Source organism: Prunus mume, linkage group LG2, assembly GCF_029339155.1.
Source record: "Prunus mume cultivar Tortuosa linkage group LG2, ASM2933915v1, whole genome shotgun sequence".
Lineage (NCBI taxonomy): Eukaryota > Viridiplantae > Streptophyta > Magnoliopsida > Rosales > Rosaceae > Prunus > Prunus mume.
This window is the reverse complement of record NC_142699.1, coordinates 2835255-2857290: the sequence shown is the minus strand read 5'-3', so window position 1 is coordinate 2857290 and position 22036 is coordinate 2835255. Positions and strand designations below refer to the sequence as shown.

Below are 22036 nucleotides of genomic sequence, written 5' to 3'. Positions count from 1 at the left end.
TCCTCTCCAGTCTGCATCAACTTTTAACTCCTTAATTCAGTCTGCATCATCGTTGTTGCCAAAGGCCCAAAAGAAAAATTAACATAATTCTTAGAAGCAATTGGTGACCAAAAGAAAGGAAGGAGATCTGAAATCATTTCCCCCACAGAGAAAGACCAACTACCCGGACTTTTTTCCCTCCGAAGTGTTTCTCATCAAATCGATCATGCGGGTCTTTCATATTATACTCTATCCCGAAATGAATTAGTACTTGAACTTCATGTTTTTGGAGGTAGATTCTTTTGTAGGAACAGATTTTCTGTTATTCAATCATCATTAGCCATTCAAAAACATAGTTGCAATTAGTGTATCTGTGGTATCCCTCAGCCTACAAAACGCAAACTTTAGTAGCTATGCAATGAGTATTCCTCATAAACTCAAAACCCACTTACGATGACTATGAGTATGGGTATTATCATGACTTAGGGATTGAGCTCTGATATTCAGATAATCATTGGTATTCCTTCACTTTTTTCGGCTCTGATATTCAGATTTTCCGGCAGTTTCTTTCAAATAAGGAACAGAGTTTGGATTGAGGAGTGATGAGGAAGAGAGAGAAGAGAATGGAGTTGCCGTGTGGGAGTAGTAAATCAAAGAGTTTTATAATCATGAAATAAATTATAAAACGTAGTTAAAACTCTATAAAACTCGATGATAAGAGTTTAGAAAAGTTTGTCACTTATCTTTATAAACTCTATAAAAGAAGTAGCAGGCTTTAATACCCAAGAGAGCGAGAAAGGGGGAGAGAGATCGGAATGGACGATCCTCCAGGCAGCGATATGTGCTCGGTCTGCCATGGCAACTTCGACACTCCTTGTCAAGCCAATTGTTCTCACTGGTTTTGCGGTACCATTCTCTCTTTCCTTTTCAATCCCATGTTCTCATTTTCAGTGCGTTTGGTTTGGCTGTAATGTTACATCCAATTCGTCTTTGTTTTTTTGCAACTGGTTGCTGCCATGCCATCTCTATCTGCATAAGTTTTCAAACTTTTCGTTTAATCTTTACCTAATGTTTGCTTTACTTACCATAATCTTCTCCTATGAGTTCAAAATAGTGTTGGGTTTTCAATGGATCCCTAGTTTTGAGTGTTAAATATGTCTTTCTCTTGTATTTCAATCAACCAATTTTGTGCCTATAAAAGAACCCAACGATTTTTGTGTGCATATCTATGTGGGTCGCAAGAAATTTCTCCATTGAAGTGTGTTTTCTTGCATTTTGAGCATTTTTATTTTGTTTCAATAGTTTGTATTGCTTGGGGATCCAAATTTGTCTCGAGGTAGTTCATGCTTTCGATATGACCGATTTGAGCATGCTTGTGTTGATAGACTTGATTTTGTTAGGAAAGTTTGGTAGCGGCTGTAGATGTCATTGTGCAGTTTTAGAGCGACTTATAAGGCGACTTGGGTGATTATCTCCACCAGGCAGAGGATGTTTTGCCTTGGAAACAAATCCAAATTAAGTTAGCTAGCTGTATGCTGTAAGTTAGCGGCTTGATATCTAGAGAAGTCAAATTGGAGTGCCAGTATGAATCTATAATTATCCTTTACGGAGTTTGGTAGAGACAAAAAACAAGTTAGACAAGAATAAAATCTGAAGAGTCGCAACCTAAAGATGTGAAAAACCACGTACATGAAAAAAGAAAACCATTCCCAGTGTCTATTTCATGCCAAGGAGAATGGATATGATATTCTTAATCAGTGTTATTCAAAGTTTTGCTAGCCCTGTATCTAACATCTGCTTTAGCCAGTTTCCATAGGAGGGCAGGGGTGCCTTATCATCGCTCTTGTTCATTTGAATAATCTCCTTACAGAGAGGGAAAAAATTGATTACCTCTTTTTTACTGTTTTAACGCTTCTGGATAAAGTACCTTATATGTAATGATTGAGCTTGTTTCATGAAGGGCTCCTGTAAATTCTACTCAATGGCTGTTTGGTGCTGAGGTTGCCTCATTAAGGGCATTGGTGATGTTTTTCCAATTCCATATTTTCAAATATTGTGATCATGTTTTTCTTATAAAAATACTATTATGATCATGTTTTGAACTTGATAATACAGCACCTTAACAAATTTATGCATTCATATACATGGGACTTGATGAAACATCTTACTAGAGCTGCAAGTGAAACTCAGCATCAGAGCTTCATCTGTTATATCATTAGATTCTGTTATGTATGTTAGAAAGAGTTCTTGTAATTAAAATGTTTTTTAATAAATAAATGCAACCGATCAAAAATAAAAAAATCAAATAAAGAATTCAGTCTTGAGGAGCTAAAGGCAAAGTCTCTTTTGAGATTTTTAGGCCATATGCACTAACTACGAATATGAGGCAAAATGATTTTAAAAGTTGAAGATCTATGAGCATAGTGGATCAACAAATAGATAGTAATAGAGGATAAAAGAGAACTAAGTTTAAAAAGTGTTTGCATGTGTGACTCCCCGTAACTAAAATTCAAAGCTGTTTTTAGCTGGGTTTATAGAGTATCTCCACCTTAGGCTTTAAAGACATTTTGATGTTTGACGAGTTCACTGCTAAATATATGAAAATGATCTATGCTTGGAATTATTTTTGTTTGTTATGGAGAATAGAGATTTTGGATTCACAAAGTTGTGACTAAGTCTCCAACATGTTACTTGAGTTGTCTGTACTTTTTGTACGACTAGTGTTATACACCTAAACTGATTGGGTGCGATGCCTTCTATACATTGCATTCTGTGCAAGCTATTAAGTATTAACTATAACATTGTGAGTGTTTGATGATAAGATTATAGATTAGCACGACAGTTACTACTTTATATGAATCTGCAAGTATCGGATTCCATTACAAATGATCTACAAAGATTGAACTCATAAATGAGTACTTTCTTTAAAAAAACCAAAAAAGGTACTGACAATCATTGGCTCCCTTTGTTCAGGAAATTGTATTATGCTTGTTTGGCATCATGGATCAGCACTTCAGCCTTGTAAATGCCCACTATGCCGTCGTTATATCACTTTGTTGGTTCCAAGTGAGGCTTCATTAAGGCAGGCTGACAGACCAGAGGTGGCTGAGATTCTAGGCAAAGTTGAAAGGTACAATCGTTATTTTGGAGATCATCACAGAAGTCTTATTCAGGTAAGTGGATATATGTAATAGATATAAATAGTATATATTTATTATATATAACATACTCTAGTTGTTCAATATGATTTAGTTGAAAAATATTCATAGTTTCTGTACACCTTAAAATGTACGGAGAAAATATTCTTTTTCTCCAAAAGAATTAAAAAATTTAAGACTCCTGGAAAAGTAAAGTACATAAAGTTTCTGTTCACTAAAACATGTTGGCATCCATGAATGCAACTCTTTCTTTTAAGTAACTGAATTGTTGCCTCAGATGCTAGTCCTGCTCTCTTGCATCCTTCAAAAAGTATCTTTAGTTCACACCTTAAAGTTATTCGTCATGAACTCCAATCTCTTTGCGTGAGAAATCTTTTAACACTTTAGCAATCTTATAACACTTAACAATCTTAATTTTGTAACTGCACCTCTTGTTGACCCACGTGATTCCAAAAGCCATATCCAGTTATGATTCCTGGAGATGTGAACTTTCCCATTATGTTTCTCAGGATATATTTGATTGTATTTAATGTGAGCATAGAAAAAGGTAATCTGATACTTGATGTTCAACATTTCCCTTTAGTTTTGTCTGATCTAAATAATAAATATTCAAATGAGAACATTAGGTATGAAGATAGGTATGATATTTGATTGAAAATATTAGAGCATTAGGTCCTTTCTGTATAACGTTGCCAAGTGTATTCATGCATTTAACATCATAAATGTCAAATGATTTTGAATGAATTACTCTCTCTCTCTCTCTCTCTCTCTCTCTCTCTCTCTCTCAGGTATATTCTATCATTTAACATCATATATGTCAATTATCTTTTCTACAGAGAGGGCAGGACCTTCCTTTTTTCCTGCGGAGGCTGCTGCGAGAACTAATTGATCCTAATAGATCTCTTCCTCCTCGTAGGATGGCTCAGATCTGTTTTGCAGTTAAGTAATTGACACAATTATGCGATCAATTATCTTATATCCTGCAGTCAGTTTGTTGGCAATACAACCACATGGGTGCTTACCTACATTATCGTTTTGTTTTGTTTATCTGGAGTAGGTAGTCCGTTGATTTGTGACACAAGGGTTCTTTTCAACAATCTTATAAATGAGTTGCATATCTTTTGAATTTTGTCATCCACAAACCACACAACATACATGCAGACCTGATCCATTCGAGCTGATGTAGGAGTTTATTGAATTTTGTATGAACATTGCAAGTATTTTATATCAGTGTACGACCTTCAACAAGATAGCGTAGGGCTCTTGAAAACATGATGAAATAGCATCATACCAATTTATAATATTTGTTTGATATTGAATTTGCCTTTTCATAGCCGTTTTGTTACTTGCATAAAGTGATCTGTCATTTATTAATGACAAGTGCCCAGGCAACTGAGAAACATAGAAGAGGAAATAGAGTCGCTATAGTTAGGAGTTATGCATGCTGTCCTTTTGTTGTCGTTGAATAATTATTTGGAGCTCATAGCTCAGATCTATCCCAAGGTTTTAAATGAAAAAGGACTTGCATGTCAAAAATGCGTTTGCATGCTATACTGCCAAACTTTGGTTCATCCTTTTTTTATCAGCCCTATTGCTTCAAATGTAATTCTAGCATATGCTACTATAGCAGCATTGGCAAATTTTTTCTTCTAGTTTTTTACTTCATACCATGCAGCTGTAAATGCAGTGATGTAGTTGGACCTGGCAAAAATTTTTAGATGAGAAATCATCTGCATTGCGTCATTTTTTAATAGGTCTCTTTTCTACTGATAGTTATGCATTATCAGGTGTTATCTTTTCCACTTTAAATGAATGTATAAGGTTGTGGTGGTCAATTCTGAAGCATATGATATACTTTATGTTCATTATGAAGTTCTCACCTTCTGGCAATTTGTGTTTTTTTGAATTTACAGATGATATTGTTAGCAATCTACCTAGTCAGTCCTGTTGACCTTATTCCGGAAGGTGGCTTTTGTGCTTTAACTTTCATTTGGTTGAATTTTTCTTGTTGAGTTGTTCTAGTAAGTAGCACACTATTAATACATCATCCTGGTTTTGTGTGGTCCTGCAGCAATCTTTGGTTTACTTGGTTATGTGGATGATTTCATCGTGGCGCTCGTCATCTTGTTTAATCTTGCTGCCATTTCTCGGTCGATACTCTATCACCGTCATGGAGGTTCCTGAACTGTGCAGTCACGGCGTACGGCAATTTTAAATTTAGAACATGGAAAGGAGGAACTAGTTTTGAGTTCGTAATAGCAAGCTGGGAATTTTTCTTTGTTGTATGGGGGTCAAATAATTGGACTTGATTCACCTCATTGGAATATAGGATTTTAGAAGTGAGCCATCTATATGTTGCAATGTAGTTTCAGTTGAATTTGTATACATTTTCATGCTCAATTACGGTGAATTACAAATGAAATTAGAAAATGTAGAACCTTGTGTTGTCCATATGCACTGGCATTGTAGGGGCCACTTTGTGGCAATAGACCGAATAGTTATTAGCAGAGCCTTTTTTTCTTCCTATTCTGGATGACTTTGCTGTGTTTTTATTTTGGGGTTAAATTCCTAAATATCTCTTATCAAGTCATCAATTTGGTCTCTTATCAATTCACCAATTTGGTCCCTTATCAATTCAGCCAATTTTGTCTTTATGTTTAATCCAATAGCCAATTCGGTCTACTGTATTTTTTGTTCTGTAAGAAACTTGCACTTATCATTGGACATAGGAACATACAACGAGAAAGTAAATACAATGCAATAAAGCAGAAGGGAGAAAACATGTGACAATCCTCTTTCGACTGCGAGTTGGCATCCCTCCAAGGCCGCCATTGCCTCCACCTCAATTGCAGAACCCGCAGCCATATAAGACGATCTTGTCCCGAGAAACATCCCTCATGCGTACCTGACGATAACCGCAGCAACTGCCGTACAATTGTGTTGGTTCCACGCAGCATCAATATTAATCTTGAGGTTTGGGTCACCAGGGGGCATCCAGTGGTCGAGAACCTGCTGGTTTCTGTCAGCCTGACTCGGAGTTCACTCACCATTTCTAAGCATTGTCAGATCACCAATCATTTGTTGAGATTAATTTTGAAAATTTCATTACTAGTTTTATATTCTAGAAAAGTTTGCTACGTTGGTTTGGCATTTAATTCTTGTTCTAGGGAGTTGTATATGTCCTGTTTAAATATGAGCTTTTGCTCAACATGATTAGCCCTTGACAGTTCCTCTTGCAATAACGCTACCTGTTGGAGTTTTTGGACTCATTGTATACAAGGGTATCTTTACTTGAAATTGATGTAATTTCGAAAATCATTAGACTGATAAACTTTTACTTTGACCTAAGACCCTTCTGCTCGGGAAAGACAGTTGATAGAGAGAGATTATGAAGAAAAACATAAGCTTTCTAGTTTGAGAGTTTGCAAAGATGGGTGCCCTGGCAATTTTGAAATTTTGTGGCCTACTTCCATTAGTTTATACTTTATATTTATTAATTTGTTAGTTTCAACATATCCAAAGTAGATATTGAAAAGAGAGAATTTTCACAGTGAATCAATATGAGAGTTCAATTTTTTCTTCTTCTTCATTTTTCGTGGGAATGTTTGCCTTTGATCTACCTCATTATCTTGAGTGCTACTAAATTATGTTGCTGCACACATTATTGATCGTAGGGAAATTGCATGCTAAGTTGGAGTGGTCTTGGTAATTGCTTCACTTTTCAAAACAACACTTTACATGAAAAATACTACCACCTCTCTTATTACTATACCCATAAACTTGGTTTGAAATTGTTGTTCTAATTGGCAAAGAGATTGCAAAATCAACATCTTGCATTTTTCTTACAACAAGTAAGAAATAATTTTAGCCTATCAAGTTCTTTCATAAATAGTAAAATGCGGAATGGGAAAAATACCAATAAAACACGTACGTCTTTTATTCTGCAAAACTTTGGCAAGTTACAATTGAAAAGTTCGGCCACTATATAATATTTTTATTCAATAATATGTAAAAATTATGTGCAAAATATGTGAATTTTGTGTGTATTATTGAAAATTTTGTAAAAAATATGTGTTTTAAACATGAAAAAAATACGTACGTACATACAATATATGTATTGTATATTTGCTTTTAAAAAAATGTGTATTTCACCGAGTATTTAAGACGTGTATGAAAAACAAAAGTATTATTGAAAAATACATACATACATGTATAATACGAGTATTAAATGGGATAATGCCAAATTCTTTATACGAGTAATAACTCTGAAAAAGTAAAAAATCAAAAGGAGACAGCATAGACTTGAGTAATGGCCTAATAGTAATGAATAATGCTCTAAACTATTCTTATGGGTAAATGAAAATAATGGAAAACAATTATTTAATAAAAAAAAGAGATGTCAGTGCATATTTAAAGATTATAGCCGCACGGCTGTACTATTTATTAGAAAAAAAAGAAAAAGCCCCGAATATAGCCGCTGGTTGTACTCTATCAGCGCAGCTAGACTCGTAAAAAGTATATTTTTCAGGTGGGATTGGAATATTTTTCAATTCAGGCTTTGGCGGTGTGTCGTCTGGGAAATTTGGCACTCCCGAATTTTGCAGGCAGCTCATCAAGCTGTTGGGGGCACACTGATAAGAGAGAGTCCAACGACAGAAAATGGAAATGGAAATTGAAGCAGAAGAAGAGCAAGTCCCGATGGAGCCTCCCAAAATTCACCGCCTAGACGATTCTGTAGTGAACCGAATCGCCGCCGGCGAGGTTATCCAACGCCCTGTCTCCGCCGTCAAAGAGCTCGTTGAGAACAGTCTCGACGCCTGCTCCTCCTCCATAAACGTCGTCGTCAAGGACGGCGGCCTCAAGCTCATCCAAGTCTCCGATGACGGCCACGGCATCCGCGTTAGTCTTCTCACTGCTTCTTCTCTTTCTCACATTTTCTGCTTGGTTATCGGGAATCTTTTTCTTTTCATTTTTTTTTTCATAAGTATTTCAGAGTTTCTCCTGCTTCATTACGAATTAACGATTTTCTTTTACTCTAGTATGAGGACTTGCCCATACTCTGTGAGCGGCACACGACGTCGAAATTGTCGACGTTTGAGGATTTGCAATCGATAAAGTCGATGGGGTTTAGAGGAGAAGCACTTGCGAGCATGACTTATGTAGCTCATGTTACTGTGACAACGATTACCAAGGGCCAGTTGCATGGTTATAGGTATGTTCATTACCTGTTTGATGAAATGACTGGCTAGTAATTTGTTAGGTCGCTGACAAAATATTTGTTCACAGGTAGAAATGGAAATGGCATAGCCTTTTGAGTTTTCCATATAATGATTGAATTTTTAAAGTTATAATTTCCTGGTTCAGGGTATCTTATAAAGATGGAGTCATGGAGCACGAACCAAAGGCGTGCGCTGCTGTAAAAGGAACTCAGATAATGGTATGGAAAACATTTGGGTTGGGTTTTCTGTAGTCTCTCATTATTAGAAATCAGAGCAGTTTATAAGTTCAGACTGTGAAACTCATGCACCAATTGCCTTAAACGAAAGAAAACCAAATGGTCATTTTGCTGGTCATTCAATGTTTGGCCAATGTGGTTTAATGGGATAAAATTACTTTTATATTTTGGTGCAATGGGATGAAATTAGCTTTACTTGTGAATTAAGCGGTCGTGTGTTGCCAGGTTGAAAATTTATTCTATAACATGACTGCTCGGAGGAAGACACTGCAAAATTCTGCTGATGATTATTCAAAGATTGTAGATGTGTTAAGCCGGTTTGCCATTCATCATATGAATGTTAGCTTCTCCTGCAGAAAAGTAGGTTTCCATTTCACCAACTAATGAAAGTTTTCTTTCTTACTTCACTTATCGTTTGCATGGCTAGAACTTACTCCAAAATAACGATTAAAACTTTTTGAGCTGCTATTATTATCAGCATGGAGCTGCTAGAGCAGATGTTAATTCTGTTGCCACAATATCAAGGATTGATGCAATTCGTTCAGTTTATGGGGTGTCAGTTGCTCGCTGTCTGATGAAGGTAGAAGCTTTGGATAAAGATCCTTCTAGCTCAGTTTTCCAGATGGAGGGGTTTATCTCCAATTCCAATTATGTAGCGAAGAAGATAACCATGGTGCTTTTTATAAACGGTATGAACTATTCGTGCAGTGCCATATCAAGACAAGAAACTTCCAATGTCAAAATTATCAAATTTACAAACTAAAACCAGAAAGGTTTTTGTAGAATTACATTGTATTAAGTTGGGTCAGATTGGGTAAACCAGCTCATTAAACCAAATTCAAACACATGGTTTCCAATGCTAATGTTGCAAACTGGAAGTGAGCTGAGCTCTAAGACTCAAACCAGCATTCATCCCTACTATTTCCTTATTCAGCAAATTGTTTTCTCGGACTTCTCTCTAGATGATAACCTATTATATTTCTCTTTCTAAATTTGAGCCCAAGTGGCAAAGAGTTTGTTGAATGTCCTAGAGGGATTATTTATTATTATTAGTTTTTGTAATTTCCCTTTTTCTTTTAGCTGTGGAGGAAGGAGTTTAGTCGGTTGGGCGGCAGTGTCTCAGGTCATAAGACAAAGGTGGTTATGTGATAATGCTTCCATTGCTAAAAAAGGTTTTCAGGTCTTTGCTTTTTTACTTGAAAGTATGACCTTTCACCCTTGTTGACCTGATAGGATGAGATGGAGGTTAGATTGACATAGGGAATTTTCTCATAGATGTCATATCAGGGTTATGAGATACTCCATCTCTTTGTTTTTTTATAACCATCTTCTTGGATTTGGAATGTTAACATGCCTTCTAAGGTGTATTTTTTCGATATGCACTTAAGTCCATAAAAACTAGATGAACCTATTAGATTTTGTAAAAGAAGCAATATCTGATTCTGGAAGTTAAAGACCATGTATGTTCAGTCAATTGGATATTCTACTCTCGAGCTTTCCTAGTCTTGTAATGCGTAGTAATTAAATACAAGTAAACAGCTTAATCAACAAACCAGGAAAAGGGACAAAGCAAGACTTGTTTAAGCTTCAGCCGTTGGGATATTCTGTGCTGGAGCTTGACTAGTCTCTTCTCTGAAAAGAGAAAATTAGAGCTTGGAGACAGATGTAGTGCGCTTTTAACAAACATCCCTGAAATTAAATCAGCCAAAATCAGAAGCTGTTTAGCGATCTTATTATCTTGATGAGGATTTCAGTGTTTGTCAGACAACATGTTAGTCTAATTATTCAATCACAGTTAGATGGCTACATGGTTTATGATTTGGATGATTGTTTGTGAGGATGATCCTTGGATAGGACCTAAAAATTGGACTGCTCAAATATTCTTGTATATATTTACATATATGCAAAATGTATAATGCATATATGTGATAGGTTTTGCCATTTGTATGTGAAAATTAACTAGGGACTACCTAATTTACTTTCTTTATTACTTTATTTATAACCCTGAAGGTCTATTATGCGATTTTTACCTTTTAAGTCCACCAATAATTATGTTTTCTTATTCGTTTTTGTTTTGTCTTTTTGACTTATATTTATATTCTATTTTATTTCAAAAGTACAGACAGATTGGTGGATTGTACTGCATTGAAGAGAGCTCTAGAAATTGTTTATGCTGCAACATTGCCAAAAGCATCAAAACCCTTCATATACATGGCAATTATATTACCACCTGAACATGTTGATGTCAACGTTCACCCGACGAAGAGAGAGGTATGCATTAGTTTTAGGTTTGTGATATTTAAAAAAATCCTGGTATATATATATATATATATATAATTTTATTTTTTTATTTTTTTATTTTTTATACCAAGCAAAATAGGCTCAATTGTTGGTAAGGGCATCACATAAATATGTAAGGCATTTGAGATGTAAAATTGAATTTTACATCCGAACCATTACTTCACTTAATTTCCATAAAATATATATCTATTGGATTTTCCATAATTGAAGTGGCAACAAGAGTTGGAGATGTCATTGTAAGACCATTTCAAGTATCCTGTTCTGTAAAGTCCAAACTTGGTTTCTGTCTAATATTCTGTAAACAAGTAACTTTTCTGTCTGTCAGTGCTTGGATCATGTGTTGCATACGGACATCTCATTAACCAGCTTCTGCCTATCCACAAGGGCTTTACTGGCTATTTCTTTTTAACAAACACCTTATATTCCTGTATGAAAAATACTAGGAGATAGCAGAACACCCTGAGATTTTCCTGCTTCTTATTTATTTATATATCATCTATTATTGGAACAGCTGGTGTAGAAAGTTCTTACCAACCTCTATAATACCAAATATATCTGCATTCTTATTCAAAAAGAAACTCTTTTGATATGCAGGTAAGCCTTCTGAATCAGGAAATCATCATTGAAAAGATACAGTCAGTGGTTGAATCAAGGTTGAGAAGCTCCAATGAGACACAAACATTTCAGGAACAGGTATTGTTAGCAAAAGCTGCTGATGGTTTCCAGTATGTGGAGAAAGATATCTGTTTCTTATACAGTTGGTAAAAAATTCGTAGTCTTTGCCCCTCCCTTTCTAACATGTTCTATATGAATTTATAGGAAGTTACAGCAGGCGAGAGAAGGTAGGTTAGTTAAAGATCGAATAATGTTAATTACCATAACAACCTTAATTTTTAGTTTAATTATTTAAAATGTTTAATGAAATAATAATGACAAAATTGATACTTACCTTATCGTGGTTGACAATGAGTCTTCTCTTATTAAATGTAGTTATGTATATTACCATGCTTGACAAAGAGCCTTCTCTTAATAATAGTATTTAGGCAAAAAGTCACTTTTGGTCCCTATAATTTATCACTTTTACCACTTAGGTCCATGTGGTTTCAATTTGATCAATTTTGTCCATGTAGTTTGAATTCCAAGCAATTCAAAGACAATCCCTAATTTCTGTCAAATTAAGAGGGCATTTCGGTCCAATCTTGCAGCCCCTCCCCAACCACCTGATCCCATCCCTCCTCCTCTCCCGACCCAACCTCCTCCTCCTAACTCAACCTACTTCCCACCCTCTAGCCACGACCCAACCACCCCGACAACAAGCTTATCCCTTCCCTCCCCCTCCCGACCCAACATCATGCACCCCTCCCTCCACCACCACCTTTTTCCTCACTCTTATCAAACTCCAAACCTAATTCCATGCATTCCCCTAAACCTCTCCTCATGAATCCAAATTTCCAAAAACAAAGCCAGACTTTAAGACTAAAAAGTGACAATTGTTTATTCAAGATTGGAGGTAATGGACTTTGAGACTTGAAAGCATAAGAAAAGCTACATAGGGGCTGCTGGGTTGGCTGTGGAGTGGTTGGGGAGGTGATGCAAGATTGGACTGAAATGCCGCTCTTAATTTGACAAAAATTGGGGATTGTCCTTGAATTGCTTGAAATTCTAACTACAAGGACAAAATAGATCAAATCGAAACAACAGGGACCAAAAATGACTTTTAGCCTTGTATTTATATACATTTGTATGTAAATGCATATGTACAGAATTCTCAGCGCAGAGGATGGAGTTTGTATCGATAATGTTGTTAATGTATTGATAACACGTTGATACGTTTTGCTATTGACTTGTTATAGACACCTTATCGACACCACATTCACATTAACAGACCTTTAAAGGATGGGCGTCGAGCAGAGAGGGGACTGTACATATGTACATATACAATTTTTCTATGATGCAGTTAACCGTAAGTCTGGGTCACATTTTTTGCCTTGCTGGTTGACCTCCTCTGTACATGCCGATCAAGCGGCAGTGCAAAATTTGGTTAAGCACAAGTACAGTTAGACTTAAGACTTAGACTAAGATTAGAAAAGTCAGTGAAATAGACAGCTGAAATTGCCAAAATTAAAAATACGGAACGATATTGGAAAATGACTTAATCTTGTGATGGTTTCAGTTAAAGATGCTTGCTGTGGTGAATAATTTTTTTTTTTCCTCATATGAAATGCATGTTGGTTTGTGAAGCCAGTGGATGCCTCGATAAATACTTGGAAGCTTTGTATGGCTTACTTTTGTATGTTTTTCCTTACTAAACAATGTATACTAGAAACCAGCCCGGTTGTTGCTTCATGGAAATTCTTGTTTTTTACATATAGGAATCTGCATTTATTCTTTTATATCTGTTTTCCCACTCTAACCAGGCATGTGGTGCTTTTAGTTTGGCACCATTTCTGGAGCTCTATCTTCAAATGAGTACTGCTCTCTAAATTGTGCATTTTCTTGGCATCTTTTGTCTCATCGACATTACAGGCAGTCAAACCAACTCCATCCTGCCAAATGGTTTCAAGCAATGATTCAAATCGGAACCCCTCACCATCTGGTAAGTCCAAATTCCTTACTTTAGTAGATTGTGTTCAAAGTTCATATCTTTTGTTGGTTTCATAATCTTGGCATATTCAATTAACTGCATATATGGTATAGTTCTGAATTCTGAAATGTTTATTAGTGTTGTATTTTTAGCAGGGTCAAAATTACAAAAGGTACCAGTGCATAAAATGGTTAGAACAGATTCATCGGATCCTGCTGGAAGGTTGCATGTTTACTTGCAACCAGAATCTTGTGGCCATCTTGAAAGGAATACTAGCTTGACTGCTATTAGGTAGGATTCTTACGTAGTCCTTGAACAGTCAGTTTAATATCTTGTACTGGCTCAGTTGTTAAGCTGCACCTTGCGATGTTGTTCCACTTGTGTGATGTGTGCTAAGACAGTTACTATTGAGCATTGCGAGAATTAGATTATCTTATTAGCATACTTCATTCTGTCCACCCTTTTCTTTTACCTCCTTTTTGTCCTATTGTTTTTTGTAACTTTCCAATTTTGAGAATGGGTCAGTTCTTTCCTCTTGAGCCTTCAGAGGGGTGGATGATTTTGCTTGTAGAGCAGAAGATGGGAGGAACTCTTGTCTTTGTTTCAGCTGAGGGGTAGTGTGATACGTTGACATTGCCGTAGAAACTTAGCTACCAGAGACTGATTCTGAGAAATAGGGTGGCAAATGTGTGAAGTTAGTTCTAATTTTACTTCAATTTTTGGGACACAGGGGGTCTGTTGCTCTTTGTTGTCATTCTCGTTTTACTGGGTGAAAATGTTATGAGAGCAATTGGAAGGGGATAATATTATTTTTAATGTCTCTTTTTTTTGGGTATCTGAATGTGCTCTCTTATTAATGTAAGATAATCTGGGTTTGTTCTATCCTCTCCAAATATTTTTAATTTTTTCCCCATTATGTTCCCAAAGAAATTTGATATTCAATCCATTAATTAACTGATTTATAATCTGTGAATTTACTTATGTTTGTATGTAAAATTTGAAATGATAGATCTTCTGTTAGACAAAGAAGAAATCCAAAGGAAACTGCTGATCTGACCAGCCTTCAGGAGCTTATAGATGAAATTGATCGCAATTGTCATTCTGGTCAGTTTGCAACCAAATTAATTGATCTGTTCTATGGTGGATACTTTCTTTTGGTAGCTAAAAGTAGCTGATGCTTTATGGTTTTCGTTTGTAGGTCTTCTGGACATTGTGAGACACTGCACCTATATTGGAATGGCAGATGACGTCTTTGCGTTGCTTCAGCATGATACTCATCTTTACCTTGCAAATGTAGTGAACTTGAGGTAATCATCCTGTTGCTTAAATATATTATACACAAATGGTTCTTGTGGTTTACCTCATAAGTCAAGGTAAAGCCCTTTGTTTTGCTTTTGTTAAGTATCCTTCTGTGTTCTATATCCATTACCAAACTTAGTAAATCGCCATATTTCTGTTATTTGTGCAGGGGTATTATGGTCATTTTGTCGAGGGATGTTGATAAACTTAAAATGAGCTCTAATTAGTGGTGTGCAGAACCAATTGGATAGATTACCGAAAATAATTTACCCTAGGTAGTATTCCATTGGTAAAGAAAACCAAATATCATTCCTGCACTAGTCGCTGACGTGCCCACTGTGTAAAATATGGATGTCTGTTTCGATTTTGTGACAGTACAGAATAACCAACCTGATTTTCCTCTACCCCTAAGGTACAAACGATCTCATTGTGACCGTGAAGCACATCTGCAGATGCATATTCTCCCAGAACAGGGTTTTAACTTTTAAGACCCAAAATAGAGGAAAAATAGGAGATGGCCATGTCAAAATGGGGCCAATCACATCTATTTATTTATATTATGACCAACAAAAAAACCGCTGGAGGTCTTCTCTTCAATTGTTGTCTGCTTTTATAGATCTTCTATGAAGAATCTTTGAAGACAAGGGATTGATATAGAATTAGATTTGGTGTTTCCATGTGGCTGTCCTTGTTTAAACCCTTTAAAAATGTTTCTTTCAGTGTCATTCATCTTGACTGGTCTGCAGTTCTGTTAAAGGTGTGGCTGCATGCATCTTTTTTTTGGATGTGGCCTAATAGTGCCTTGTTCTTTCTTTCTTTTGTTTTTTGGTTACAGGTGTTTGTTTTATGTGGACTTTGTACTTTGCATCCCTCTTTCTATGAATTTTTGGTCCTATGGTTTCTCATGATCAGTTCACTTATATCTATTTCTCAATGAAATTTCAGCAAAGAACTCATGTACCAGCAAGTTCTGCGTCGGTTTGCCCATTTTAATGCTATACAAATAAGTGAGCCAGCCCCAGTGAAGGAGTTGATCGTGTTGGCACTAAAAGAGGGCAATTTAGATCCAGAATGCAGTGAGAATGTTGAGCTGAACGAGAAGATTGCAGAGGTAATTTACTTGCTTTCTTGAATTTGATTCCCTTAATTTAAAAAAAAAAAATCATATTTATGTCTCTTTTGAGGAAATTCAGAACCCCTCCCTCCTAATCATAGGGAAGTTTCTTATTAAACCCTTCTTTAATAATCCATTACTTGCTAACAGATTTGACTTGCAGTACAGTTGCATGTGATTTTCATGGCCAAAATAGTAATAAGCCTATAAATTAATAAACTAATTAAAAATAAAACAGAGAAAAACAAGATAACCCCACCACCATTAGAGCAGGGACTCAAGTATCGACGTACACGTTTTAAGAGAATGCAGACATCTTACCCCTGGCTGCAGTTCAACCCTGGATGCAGTTCAATGATGAGAACTTTCCAATCTTAGGCCCTCCTTCAAGCATAATATCATGGCCCAAACTCGTGGGTCTGAAAATGATTGGGCAAATGTCCAAGCCTCCTGGACTGAGCAGTGCCTCAATGTAGTAGGGAGGAAGCCATAATAGGGGTTTAATTTTCTGATTCCAGATCCACTGGCTCAGGATATTAACATAAGAGACCCAACGGAGCAACAAAACAAAGAATCAATCTTTAGTCTTTTCCTTCGCCACTGCCAAGTCCTCACTGCACCAATTCCTCAACTTGCACAAAAAACAGTTATAGAGCGAGCATCACTTACGATCATAGCTTAGTAGTGGTAGGGTAACTACCCCTCAACCATCAACTAGGCGTGAAAATGTTAAATATTAGTGTTGCTGGGAATATTTTTCACATATAATAGTAGTACTTTCGAAAGTGTCTCTACATAAATCACAGGAAAATGAAACCCAAGCAGTGAACTAGTCCACTGCTGGTCTGCAAAGGCTTATTTGAAATCAAGCATTATCCCAGAACAAGATTAGAAAGAACTTATCATCATTACAATTAAAACTGTTGTACAAGTGATGAGAATTTAATATAATGGGACCCGCTTAGTAATAACTTTTGACCTTGGATAAAGTAATTGTAACTTGTGTACAATCGTTATGATTGGACCCATGTAATTAATTGTGATAGTAGTTGTATTTTTATTTATTGAAGGAAAATGTTCCCTTTACTAACCACCTGCATGCTGACTGCTTCATTGTGAAGGAAGAGATCACAGACTGGAGAATTGCCTTTTAATTTTTTTTAAGGTGTTTGTTCCTGTTGGACTTGCGCATCTTGTTCTCTTACTTCTCTCCACTCTTAAAGAAAATTCTTTTTCTTAGAATTGAGATAGTAACAGACTGAAGTTCAAAATATTAATGAGCAGATCTCCTCTTGTTTACCACTAGATCTATTGATTCTTTGATTCTCATTATTAATCTATGGCTGTATTAATCCCATCAGCTGGGTTCAACATTTGAAGTTTTCTCCAATTTGCAGTAGTTTAGGGTCAATTCTCATCTTAAATAGCTGAGTTTTGTTTTTACTATATTATAGTGATGCTTCTGCAGATGAACACGGAACTACTCAAGCAAAAGGCTGATATGATAGAGGAGTACTTTTGCATTCATATAGATAAAGATGGAAATTTGTCTAGGCTTCCAGTTATACTTGATCAATACACACCTGACATGGATCGTGTCCCTGAATTTGTGCTTTGTTTGGGCAACGACGTAAGTTCTTTTTTATTTTCTTGGTTATCAAGATTTTCCCATATTTATAACCATATTGGTTTGTGTGGTGATTCTGACGCCTTATGCTTTGGAAGACAACAACAATACACACTTCTGATGAAAAACATCCCTATTAAATTCAAAATAGATTGGCGGTAGGTGGAGAGGATCAATATTTTCCATATGGGATGCTAAATACTTAATTCGGGGGTTTATATAATTGCCTCAACTGCCTCTTAATGTGTTACAGATTGAATCAAACTTGTGGGTTGATTAATATTTGGTGACATGGAGTAGTAAGAGTGAAACTGGATTAGACAAGCCAATGAATTGTGTTGATTTGTGCCAATAAATTTGGAGACCCAGACATACTGGGAAGTGGGTAAAGAGCCTAATAATTTTTGCCACCAAAAAAAAAAAAAAAACATAAAAGGAACAAAGCCTTCCGATTTTGAGTTTTTTGTTCTCTACAATCTTTACCTCTTCAACGTGTACAACACACACAGCTTCCATGAAAATGACCATATCTCCTCTTTCTTTATTATTAATTTAAGTTGAATTTTTTCGGTCACGTCATGATTAGAAAGTAAATAAAACCAATTGATATTTGAATGATTTGATCCAGGAGTTCCGACCATAACCTGATTGGTTGGTATTGAATTTTTCGGAATGTTAGTCATTCTTTTATGTGGCTTATTAGAAATTTTTTTTTTTGGGACATAACAATAGGATCACAACGATGCATTTATTAATCAAAAGGAGCTTTATTAAGAGTTCACTTGTAACAAAACTTTCCTGCATTTTATGTGACTAACATGCTTCAGAATTGAGTGTTTATGTCGATGTTCTTATCTTGGAGGGACATGTCAATTGTGAGGTTACTCTTGAGCATCCATTTTTCTTTGTTAAGTTAAAATGCAAAATAATCTGAAGTAGTATTTTCAATGTGACACACTGATGAGGAGACTATATAGCTGTCCTATTACTTTTGATATTCCCTATCTTTGCTGAGAAATGTAAATTTTTTGGTGCTTACTTTAATTTTCCGTTTATTTTTTAGGTTGACTGGGAGGAGGAAAAAAAATGCCTTCAAGTAATTTCAGCTGCACTTGGAAACTTCTATGCCATGCATCCTCCTATGTTGCCCAACCCATCTGGTGATGGCTTGCAATTTTACCAAAAGAGAAAACCTTCCAGGAATCCTGAAGAAAGTCTTTCTTGCAGTACTGGTATGTCTGTTTGCAGCTGGATCTCCACATCTCTGTTTAAAGAGTCGTAATATATTGATTTCCTTTCAGTCTTATAAAGTGATTTTTAATTTTTAGAAGTTAGTTTGTGCATGATGAAAAAAAATGTTTTAACCTTCCATCAGATGTATTTAGAATTATTTAAGTACAGCTAGAGATATTCAGAAAGAATCTGAGCCAAATCATGTGTCAAGATCCAGTGGGAATGACATATGGCTAGGGATTTCAAGAATGAAGAGAACTGATATATTGGAGGCTGATGAGGAATCTCGAGCGGTGTGATTAAAATCAATAAGATGAACATATTGAAGATTATTTCCCAAAAGTTGACTTTGCTTTTAGTGCTCAAGTCAGTAATCATGACAGATTTTTTAGGAATACAAGGCAAACTCCCACCAAGTTAGGGTGAAAAAATATGGTAACACTAGCAGCACATTCATCGTCAATTTGCAAATCTGCGTTCACAAAATCAATGATCTCGAGGCATCTTAAAAGTTTTCTTTTGATCTTCTGAAACCTCATAACGTTTGCAGTTTATTGGTACTAAAAACTCCAGCCAGTTACATGGGGATCTCCAGGCGTATGATAGATAGTAATCACTAATCAGCACTCAGTCTCTCTCTCTCTCTCTCTCTCTCTCTCTCTCTCTGTGCTTGTATTTGTCAGAACAAAAACATACTTGAGCATTAATTTCATGCAATTGGAATCAATTAAATAACACCAATCCGAGCTGGAGTGCTTTTTTTTGGTGTGTACAGGAGATGATGTCGTGACAGAAAATGAAATCGAGCATGAACTAGTTGCAGAGGCAGAGACTGCATGGGCCCAGCGCGAGTGGTCTATCCAGCATGTTTTGTTTCCATCAATGAGGCTCTTTTTCAAGCCACCAAATTCTATGGCTACAAATGGAACATTTGTCCGGGTAAGCTGCATTTCTTTAAAAGTCTATGACATACTTATTAATTGCTTCTAGATTCTTCAGATAAAGACTAAACTTAAACTTCTTAGTGTTCAATTGTCAAGAATCTGTTTTTTTTTCTTTTTTCGTATGTAGACGACATCTCCCTTTTATACATATGACCATCTGTGTTTCACTATTGTTATCTATTATTGTCTAGTATTATTTTTTATATTTTTATTATTAGTATTACTAATTTTATCATTATTGATGCTGTTGTCACTAATTTTTTATATTATAAATTCTCGGTTTGTTGGGGAAGTGTTGTTTTGTTTTTTCTTATATTACCAAAAAAAAAAAAAAACATATTTTCATTAAAGAGGAACAGAACAATATAGAAGATAAGTTGTCCCTGGTCTAGCTAGAAGATGATAGCTCACCGAAACAAGACAAACAGCGAAACATAGCTAAGCAACAAAGATACATGGATGCAGAGCTACAAAAATTAGTGCTTAATGACATCCGTTTTGTAATTGAAATGATATGGGAATCTTGCAATTTGTATATCTGAAAATCGAGGATATCCTTTGCTTTTTGTAGGTAGCTTCACTCGAGAAACTATACAGGATTTTTGAAAGATGCTAATGCCACTGATCAGCGTCATGACAGAAGATAGTGCAGAGGAGGGTCATGTTTACAGGCTCATGCGTTCAGCATACTTTCAATGCACTACATGGTTCCTTATGCTCACAGTAATTGGTTTTGTACAGGACTCTGGGTTTGGTGATATTAAAATTTTGTGAGAAAACACCAGTCAGGAGCATTGTTTTCCCTTCAAAGTGGTGTATATTATAATTAGTTTAAAATCTATAAAAATCCTTTTTGAGTTTTGAAAGTGGCGTTCATCTGTGTTTCATATGCTTGTAACCCAATTTTTGAATGGGATTGAACATATCATCCTATTCGGCTGTTTTATGCTAGGATACACTTAGCTTCATTAGAATATAAACCACAGGAGCCGGCGAGGAGATTGTAGCTCGAGTGGTTAGGAACATTCACTTAAGTTTTTTTCTTTTTGACTTGACTAGTGCCCAAAAGTAAATCAAAGATAGTCCTCAATGTTCCGAATTAAAGCATGGCTAATGCAAGAAATAAGATGGCTGAGGATGGTACACGGAACTCGCCTTTTCAATTTCCTTGAAATTATTCAGAAAATGAACCACATAATATATATATTCCAAGAGAACTCAATAAACTGCTTAAAGGGTAGGAATTTCTCATACCTGGACTTACCAAACATGAGAAAGCAATTTGATTTTCCATCTCCAAGTCTCCTTTCCCATGAACCAAATTGGGCATTGATATGATTGTAAACAGTTAGTGAGTTAGGTGTGCAAAGCACGTGAGTTGTTAGTAGTGTATGTGAATTAGTTAGATAATTGTATGAAGTGTAATAGTACTGTAGCTTAAAAGATTAAGAAATACAGAAATCAACATTGCAATTCTTATACAAAACATGCACTTTTTTTCGTTACTGCCATAAAGTAAACAAACTAATTACACAAACTTTCATTCTCAAAATAACCCATCTGTCAATACAACCACAAAATATGAAATTTTGTTTTTTCTTCTGCAAATATCAATTAAGGCAGAGTCTTCACACGAGGTAGAATTGATATTGGTCTTTTGATAACAAAATTCCTTTATTTTATTTTTCAGAATCATACTTCATTAAAACCGGGAAAGGAAGGAACAACAAGGTAGAAGCCCAAACAAGAAATTTTTGTATTTTTTGGGTACACAACGTGGCTGGTATGCTATCCAATACACATGGGACATGTGAAAATATTTTATATTATATGTGTATTAGACAATATTTCCATATGTTCTATATGTATTGGATGGTAAATTAGTCACATGGTGTATTTGCAACTTGCAAAAGTTACTCCAAAAACAGGTACATATGAGACAAATTTAACTAAACAGATAATAAAATCTCTTTCTTCATAAGAAGAACAAAAGTGTATATGAAAAAACTTTATAAAATTAAGTTCTTTTTTGTAAAAGAAGTGTAGGACTTAAACATCCTTATTAGCAATTAATAGAAAAAAACAAACAAACAAAAAGAAGCACCAGATCAGATTTGACAAACAAAAAGAAGCACATGATCAGATTTGACAAACGAAAAGAAGTTTGAAGTATTCCTGATGATAACAAAAGAAGAATTAATTTTTGAAACAAGTTACGAATGGATACAAGGGCGAGAGGCTCATCTTCCAATTCATACAAATCAAGTTCCGAATGGATATTTCCCTTCACAAGTTTGTCCCATTCTAGATGAACCCCTATCCTCTTAACCATCACAAAATCA

The 22036-nt window shown here is 35.7% G+C and overlaps 2 protein-coding genes across 3 annotated transcripts; both read left to right on the top strand.

Annotated features, from left to right (window-relative positions):
* Positions 1–655: 655 nt before the first annotated feature.
* Positions 656–5731, top strand: LOC103319191 (E3 ubiquitin-protein ligase RNF170-like protein). The gene is made up of 5 exons (XM_008220714.3): positions 656–885; positions 2953–3152; positions 3974–4075; positions 5051–5102; positions 5209–5731. The coding sequence occupies exons 1-5, from the start codon at positions 795–797 to the stop codon at positions 5319–5321; spliced, it is 558 nt and encodes a 185-aa protein (XP_008218936.1). The 5' UTR covers positions 656–794; the 3' UTR covers positions 5322–5731.
* A 1900-nt stretch (positions 5732–7631) lies between these two features.
* Positions 7632–20560, top strand: MLH1 (MUTL-homolog 1). Of its 2 annotated transcripts, none has more exons than XM_008220713.3 (16): positions 7632–8036; positions 8177–8349; positions 8502–8574; positions 8818–8952; positions 9071–9281; positions 10715–10863; positions 11488–11586; positions 13420–13489; positions 13633–13768; positions 14487–14581; positions 14676–14784; positions 15722–15887; positions 17359–17520; positions 18581–18749; positions 19526–19689; positions 20266–20560. In XM_008220713.3, the coding sequence occupies exons 1-16, from the start codon at positions 7797–7799 to the stop codon at positions 20308–20310; spliced, it is 2196 nt and encodes a 731-aa protein (XP_008218935.2). In that variant the 5' UTR covers positions 7632–7796; the 3' UTR covers positions 20311–20560. The 2 variants fall into 2 exon arrangements, with proteins under 2 accessions (XP_008218935.2, XP_008218934.2); XM_008220712.3 differs by having other exon boundaries at positions 13630–13768.
* The last annotated feature ends 1476 nt before the right edge of the window (positions 20561–22036 follow it).

What these genes read in the sequence shown, in the direction of transcription:
- LOC103319191 (XM_008220714.3), top strand. Translation starts at nt 795, where the DNA reads ATGGACGATCCTCCAGGCAGCGATATGTGCTCGGTCTGCCATGGCAAC. An exon ending in TTGTTCTCACTGGTTTTGCG is followed by an intron (nt 886 to 2,952) that starts GTACCATTCTCT and finishes CCCTTTGTTCAG; the next exon opens with GAAATTGTATTATGCTTGTT. An exon ending in TGTTGACCTTATTCCGGAAG is followed by an intron (nt 5,103 to 5,208) that starts GTGGCTTTTGTG and finishes GTGGTCCTGCAG; the next exon opens with CAATCTTTGGTTTACTTGGT.
- MLH1 (XM_008220712.3), top strand. Translation starts at nt 7,797, where the DNA reads ATGGAAATGGAAATTGAAGCAGAAGAAGAGCAAGTCCCGATGGAGCCT. An exon ending in ATGACGGCCACGGCATCCGC is followed by an intron (nt 8,037 to 8,176) that starts GTTAGTCTTCTC and finishes CTTTTACTCTAG; the next exon opens with TATGAGGACTTGCCCATACT. An exon ending in CACAAACATTTCAGGAACAG is followed by an intron (nt 11,587 to 13,419) that starts GTATTGTTAGCA and finishes TCGACATTACAG; the next exon opens with GCAGTCAAACCAACTCCATC.